Consider the following 7,106-nt stretch of genomic DNA (forward strand, 5'->3'; position numbering starts at 1 on the left):
TGGGTGGCGATGCGGGTGTCTGGGCGGGATCCGCGGCGGCGTGCGCCTGGCCGCGCATCGGCTGGGGTCGCCGCGGTTGGGACCTGGTGGTGGTGGCACCCACCACCAACCCACCCACCCGGCGGCGCGCCGGCCCAGCCCGCCTCGACCTTGCGTGCTCTTGACACACATCGCCAAGTGCATGGGCCCGGTGTGTCTGCCTGATGCGTAGTGCGAAGTGCGTCTCTCCTACACGATGACACCGGCGCGCACTACCCACACGGGGGGGGGGGGATGATTTTCTTTAATTATTATTATCATTGTAGTTTTGGCAGGCAGGCCACGTCAAGGACGAGCAAATAATTTAAACCGACCTAAGAAAGCTTGCTAGCCGTTCACTATTTGGCGTTGGCCCTTGGCCCTCCTTATTAATTTAGAGTTCAAACGTTTTTCTGCAGAGGACCATGACTCACGACAAGGTCCAGGTTCAACGGCTGGAATCCCCTCGCATGCAGCACGGTCTCGACGGATCGGTTCGTCGAACTCTTCACTCCTCCGAAATCGCTGTGCCGAACCGAACATGGTGTCCCATTGCTTCCACTGTCACCGGTGCCACTGCCACTTCGTTACACACGGTGTTCGTATTCAAATGAGGCGCCTTCACTGGCGTCTCTCTGCACCCCTCCCCCCTTCCCCGCAACCTCCCACACACGCACGCTCATAAACACTCAAAATGTGCCGCGTCGTTTTTATACAAATTATTTTGCATGAATTCAACTTGCTTTGAACGGCTTCGACCTGTTGTTATTCTCCTAACGTGCACGAGACATTTGTGTGCCCCACTGTCAGGATGTGTGGGTGGCGCGACGGTTATGTCCCTTAGCTTCAGAAAGGATTTCTGACTGCTTGTTCATAGCGCACCGGACTTATCCGTAAGGGTTGATAAGCAGCCCTCTTATGGCGCCACTCGGCGGCCCTCTCCTGCCCGGTGGCTCGTGGCTCCCCGCCGCCGGCTGCGCCCCGCTCGCTGCGCGCTCTGCTCCGGGGGGCTCTCTGCGCTGGGAGCGAGCGGGAGGTCTGCGCTTGCATACGGCCGTGCCATTGAACCTGGCCGCCGCGGCCGCCGCGTTACGCGGCGTTACGTCGCGTTACGTCGCGTTCGGTCGGCGTTACGCCGATCGCGCGGCACCGGCGCTCGGAGAGTCGCGCGTCGCCCGCGGCGGCCCGGCGCACCGCGGCGCCTCGCGTCGCCCGACATAAAACGGTACGCGGCACCTGCAGGTGTCACAGTCTCCCTCGCCGCCCACCCACAGCAGCACGCAGCTGCAGCAGGACGAGCATTGCGACAGCTGCAGGTGCACACCGGTGATCCCGAACAACAGCTCCCAGTGCACAGTGCTCGACCACCGCGATGGCCCCCTCCAACAACACCCTCCTGCTCGCGGTGCTGGTCCTCGTGCCCGCCGCCGTCGTCGCGGCGTCCCCGGTGCGTGCTTTGCCCAGTCTCTGAGTTGTTCAGCCGTGGGTCGGCGGACTCCTCACGAGGATCTTTACCGTGTTCTTCTTTCTCGGACGGGCAGCGGGCGGACATCCCAGCGCTGCCGACCTCCAGCGTCCAGACGCACTACAACGAGACGGGCACGTCGACGACCAGCGAGCCGGCGGCTGACGGCTGCAACTGCGGTGAGTACTTCGACGGGCTCTGCTTGTGCGGGTCGAGAGCGTCGGTTACCGTGGGGTGTGTCTCCAGTGTGCGGGCTCGCGCGGCGGACGCGCATCGTGGGCGGCGAGGAGGCCAAGGAGGGCGAGTACCCCTGGCTGGCCGCGCTGTCCCGCCGGGGCAAGTTCTACTGCGGCGGCGCGCTCATCTCCAAGAAGCACGTCCTCACGGCGGCCCACTGCATGTACGGGTAAGTACCGCCGGCGGGCCGCCGCTCCCCCAGGGCCACGCTCGCGGGCCGCGCCAGCCGCGCCCGGGGCGACGACACGTTGACTGACGGGTTCCCTCTCCGCTTGCACGCCACGCCCCGCCACGCCCCGCCTCGCCGGTGCAGCATGACCCCCAAGGACATCACGGTGACCATGGGCGTGCACAACCGCTCCTCGTCGCGCTGGGCTCCCGGCCGCATCGAGCGCAAGCTCGCCAAGGTCTCGGTGCACGAACGCTTCGACGTGTCCAACTTCAACAACGACATCGCCATCCTGGAGCTGAGCCGCGAGGTGCACATTGACGGCGAGGGCGAGCTGGCGCGCACCGTGTGCCTGCCCGGGGCGGAGCGCGAGTACGCGGGCCAGATGGGCACGGTCACGGGCTGGGGCCGCACCGGCGAGCGCAGGCCCGTGTCGGACGTGCTGCGCAAGGTGGAGGTGGCCCTCATGTCCGAGGAGGACTGCAAGAAGGCCGGCTACCCGTCCACGCGCATCACCGACAACATGATCTGCGCCGGCTTCCCGAAGGGCCTGAAGGACGCCTGCCAGGTAGGCCGCGCTCGCTGAAGCCGCGTCGCTTGGGTGGTCTACCTCCCGGGCGCCCTCTAACCCACTGCTGCTTTCAGGGAGACAGCGGCGGCCCCCTCGTCCTCGGCGCCGAGGACAGCCCCAGTGCGGAGGTCATCGGTGAGTGCATGGCGCCTAGAACTTAGATTCGTCCTTCCAGTTCCATCCCCGCGGTCTCTAGTGCGAGCTCAACGCTGTCCTGTTCTACAGGGATCGTGTCGTGGGGGCGCGGATGCGCGCGGCCCAACTTCCCCGGCGTGTACACCCGCGTGCACAAGTTCCTCCCCTGGATCCGCGAGCAGATCAAAGACACCTGCCTGTGCAAGCCCGCCGCCTGAGGACTGCGCAGACTCGACCGGAAACAACAAGATCCGTTGTTGTCCCCGTTCGCAAGTGCGAGCGCGTGATGTCAGACGACATACCCTTCGGTTCTTAATTAATGAAAGTGAGAGGAGAGATAAAGTGCTGCAGTTACCCAATACTGATTCTAGTCAATTCAGTGGTTTAAGTTTCGTTGTAAAAGGGGAGGGAGTAGTAGGAATTAATTGTTAAGTTCTTTAGGGGATGGGGAAGTCCCTACCCAACATTTACTAATATTTTATTTATCTTGGTAGTGGTCGATGGATTGGAGACTGATTTTTAAATTGTTAATACCTGTATTAAGGTTGTTTCTTATGTTTGTTGTGGCTCACTGTAATGGGGAAAGTTTTAGTAGTGGGATAGTATGAAGATTCGCACAAGTGGTGCAGATAGGGAAGTAGTGATGCCAATGTTTTATTGAATTATAACTTATTTAAAATGTGATTTATTCTAGATGTGCGTCTAAGAGATATGGCTGTTACTAATTATAGCATAATAAACGACAAGTTGTTAAACTTCAACGGCGATAGACTTTATTCCTATTCTCACACACTATTTGCTCTCTCAAATGAATTCGAATTCATGAATTCGTAACTGCCGCCCTTATCGAGATATCGATCATCAGTCGGCGAGCTAGCGGGTAGTCTCGCAACCATCACAAACATTCTAACCTATATTTTGTGTGACTTATCTCCTCTCGGTATCGTTGCATTCAAAATGTTTTGAAGCGCAACGTTTTCTGCTTTCACTCTTGGAAGACCAAATAACGACTCGGCGCGTCGTGTTTACTTCTGTTTAAGGTTTTCTTATTATACATGACATTTGTTCCAAACATTCGGCTCTCTATGTGAGCCTGAACATTTTATGATTTTCTTATATTTACATCCGAAGAATATTCTGTTTTTCTGTTTCTGTATGATCTTTTAGTATTTTTTGAATGATCCAATTTATAACTCTGTCCCTAATTCCTTTTGTCAGTTGTCTGTCTCTGGTTACATGACGGATGCCACTTAACACAAAAAATAAATAATTGGAAGGCCTATAGAAGCAACTTGTCTATTTATACTCACCCTTTGTGTTTTCTAATTGTTTGTAGGAAACATACTTCTCATCATGAGTTCTGGGTTCGTTTCTGAAAAGGAGCTTGAGGAACGGCGACAAAAACGACAAGAAGAATGGGATAAAGTGAGAACAGCAGATCAACCCGTGGGTAAGCATCTTAAATGGTGAATATTTAAAAGTTACGCACAAAAGAATTGCCTTTAAATTTTGCATTTCTATTTCAGAGGCCCCTGAAGAAGTTTATGACCCCAGGTCTCTTTATGAAAGGCTAGAGGAACAACGTAAAAAGAAAGATGATGAATTTGAAGAGGCTCACAAACTTAGTAGGCATATCTTTAACATTCAAAAGCAAATACAGTTGTAAAGATTTATTATTTCTTAATGTTTCATTTGGTTATGGGTCATTTTCAGAGAACATGGTCAGAGGTCTTGATGATGATGAAGTTGACTTTCTTGACACTGTTGAGAGAGTAAAGGAGACTGTAGAAAAACAAACTCGATTGGAAGAACGGAAAGAAATGGATGATTTTCGTAATGCTGTAGCTACATTAGCTGAGAAAAATGTTGAGGAGAGACTAAAGTCAGAGATCCGAAATCCTGTATTGCCAAATAAAACAGCAAGGTACCGATCTAAAATTTCTATTGGTATTATTGTCTATGTACTGACGAGAACTAGATTTGATCTAAAGTTGGTTTCCCTCTTCCCTACAGCAATCGCAGCTCACAAATGAAACTTCTTGCTGGAGCCGTTGTGCGGAAGAGGCCATCAAATGAACCTACGCCTCCCTCCAAAAAAGCCAACTTGGATTCTAAGACTGTTGAAACTACAACAGAGGAAACTGAAAGTGAAGAAAAATTGCCCGCTGAAACAAGTGAGTTCATTGAGTATGAGGCTCTTATCCATTAAAAATGTAAACCCTGTCTGTATTCAGTTCTGTATTTGACCAAAAACATTGTTTTCAGGCAAATCTGATGAGTCTGGATCAACCAGTTTGATAAAACCAGCAGGAATAATTCTTCCTTCAACTTTGAAGTGTGTTGGAGTGCTACCAGGATTGGGTTCATACCCTGACAGCAGCGATTCTGATGATAGCTCTGATTCGGATTGTGAGTTTCCTCCACCATCACGTTTTGACCTCCTTGGACGTACTGCAGAGCATATTAAGCCCAAGCCCCAACAGCAGCAACAGTCTCAATAATTTCATGTCATTTTTCTCATCCAAATAGACTGCTCTTAAGATAAAATAATTATCAGTTTCCTTTTCATTAAGACTGTGTAATAAATAATTTATCACCTATTTTAAATTGCTATTGGTGATTTTATACTTGCCTTGCCTTTGCCAATTGAGGCTGTCATTGTTTTACTGTGCTCCTTAAGTTTAAATACCTATAATAATCTAATCTGGGAGGATAATCTTAAGTTTTACTTTTTATCTTCTGTAAGGATTATTTTCTGGAAGAGTGTGATATTTTAGTTTTTCTTTCCCGCAGGTAATTGAGACAGTTCTGCTGCTGTTCATTGGTTTTGATGTTGTTTGTGTGACTCCTGCACTTACCATTATGTGCAGGTAAAGGTATCTAGTAAAGTTAAAGTATGGATGCTTGACATCCTAATATCACTTTTTCATCTGCTGCAGTGTCAATGTGGAAATTAACATTGTCAGCGGATATCTATAAAAGTACTAATGTGGATCCTAGCTAAAGCTTTAGCCGTCTGTTAGCACTCCTCATCCTTTAAATTGCATTCCTTTTGTGATATTTGTTTTTGGCTTGTGCTCAAAAGATCATTATGAGGAGCTAGTTGATATGTGCTATTTTGAAAAAAATCTCTATTATTGTGATGCAGTTGTTTGACTTGTTTTCTGCCACAGTGTAATTTGGATTAGTACTGAATTAAAATCCAAGAGACACTGACATGTGTTCTTAGTTGCCAGTACTTTATGATTGTTCTAAAGGCTCTTGGTGTGAATAACTAAGCTTATTCTGTTGCTCTTTAATTGCTCCAGTCCTGTCTGAGGACTAATGCACTGTGATCCCTTTGTAATTTGTAGGCACCTGTGCACATTAGGCTTTTTTTTTCATTCCATATTAAACCAGATTTGTTCTTAATAAAAATAAAAACTTCCCTGTGATTTAAGATGATTCTTGGAATGATTATTTATACATACTCTATTATTCCTTCCAAAACATTAATTCATCAAAATCCACCTGGAGATTTGAATCTAGTGGTACATTTATATTTCTTTTTGGAAAAGAAAAACAATTGATGAAAAACTTGCTTTGACCTTCTTTTCTGTTTGGGAATGGCAACCTAAACTTCTTGTAAATAATATCCTCTGATGAGATTTTTAAAAAAATTGCTTGCTTTATCAGAACAGCTTTCTTTAAGCTGGATCTAAAAGGTTTGCATGTGTGAGTAGTCTGTGCTTATACTGTATTTGGAAGGGCCGTACTCCTATTGAAAATGGTTCTGAAACAAGATACGCAATATTTATTTATAAAGTTACAGTTTCTTTAATGACTACTGTTTGCAAGTCCTCGACTATTAGCATGTTTGATTGTTTGTGTTTTTTGGTCTACAACCCTCTTTTTTGTCTAAACAGTAAAGGTGCCCCCACAATGAGCGCGAGGCGATGCCGTACAGCCAGGCCGTGCTTGCAGGCCGTGCCGGTTGCGCGGAGCTACGCCTCCCATCTTCTAAGTAAAGCTGTATTCGCATAAAAGTCGGTACCTGCCGGCACGGCCTGCAAGCACGGCCTGGCTGCACGGCATCGCCTACCCGGCATCGCCTCGCGCTCATTGTGGGGGCACCTTAATGGGAATCATCCCATATGTAATATACCCTGTATATTCCCTGTATATACAACCTACACTTACTTGAAATAAACAAACAGATGTGTACAAAACTCTTTGCTTTTACATTTACCACCGTATAATTACCCCGAATCTAAAGATGAGATGATTTGTAGATGAAGAAAACGCTGTTGGTTGAAAAGTGATGCAGGGCACCGGCGCCAGAGCGCTCGCAGCTCGACACGGGTGAGTGGGCTTGCGGACACCCTCATTAGGGGAAGAGAGGGGGGGGGGGCAGAGGACGGGCGACCCGCCCCGCCAACCCTATCCTCTCTGTCCCGTCGGGGAATGCAGCCGGCTCCTATTCGCCCTTATTAGGCAGCCGGGGCCCGTCAGCGAGCCCGACAAAACGCTCC

At 49.5% G+C, this 7,106-nt stretch overlaps 2 protein-coding genes across 3 annotated transcripts; both read left to right on the top strand.

Moving 5' to 3' along the window:
- Positions 1–1,192: 1,192 nt before the first annotated feature.
- LOC113202840 (trypsin-1-like) lies at positions 1,193–3,356 on the top strand. The gene is made up of 6 exons (XM_026417276.2): positions 1,193–1,465; positions 1,560–1,662; positions 1,730–1,889; positions 2,034–2,457; positions 2,535–2,595; positions 2,686–3,356. Exons 1-6 carry the CDS (start codon positions 1,391–1,393, stop codon positions 2,811–2,813), a joined length of 951 nt encoding a protein of 316 aa, XP_026273061.2. The 5' UTR covers positions 1,193–1,390; the 3' UTR covers positions 2,814–3,356.
- Positions 3,357–3,475: 119 nt separating this feature from the next.
- On the top strand, positions 3,476–6,039 carry LOC113202841 (PSME3-interacting protein). 2 transcript variants are annotated; one of them, XM_026417278.2, is made up of 7 exons: positions 3,477–3,635; positions 3,932–4,045; positions 4,122–4,220; positions 4,309–4,519; positions 4,609–4,769; positions 4,861–5,004; positions 5,389–6,039. In XM_026417278.2, the coding sequence occupies exons 2-7, from the start codon at positions 3,949–3,951 to the stop codon at positions 5,394–5,396; spliced, it is 720 nt and encodes a 239-aa protein (XP_026273063.1). In that variant the 5' UTR covers positions 3,477–3,635; positions 3,932–3,948; the 3' UTR covers positions 5,397–6,039. The 2 variants fall into 2 exon arrangements, with proteins under 2 accessions (XP_026273062.1, XP_026273063.1); XM_026417277.2 differs by having other exon boundaries at positions 3,476–3,635; positions 4,861–6,039.
- Positions 6,040–7,106: the final 1,067 nt, after the last annotated feature.

The sequence above is a fragment of the Frankliniella occidentalis genome, unplaced genomic scaffold (genome assembly GCF_000697945.3).
Source record: "Frankliniella occidentalis isolate FOCC.00 unplaced genomic scaffold, Focc_3.1 Scaffold28, whole genome shotgun sequence".
In the NCBI taxonomy this organism is placed as follows: domain Eukaryota; kingdom Metazoa; phylum Arthropoda; class Insecta; order Thysanoptera; family Thripidae; genus Frankliniella; species Frankliniella occidentalis.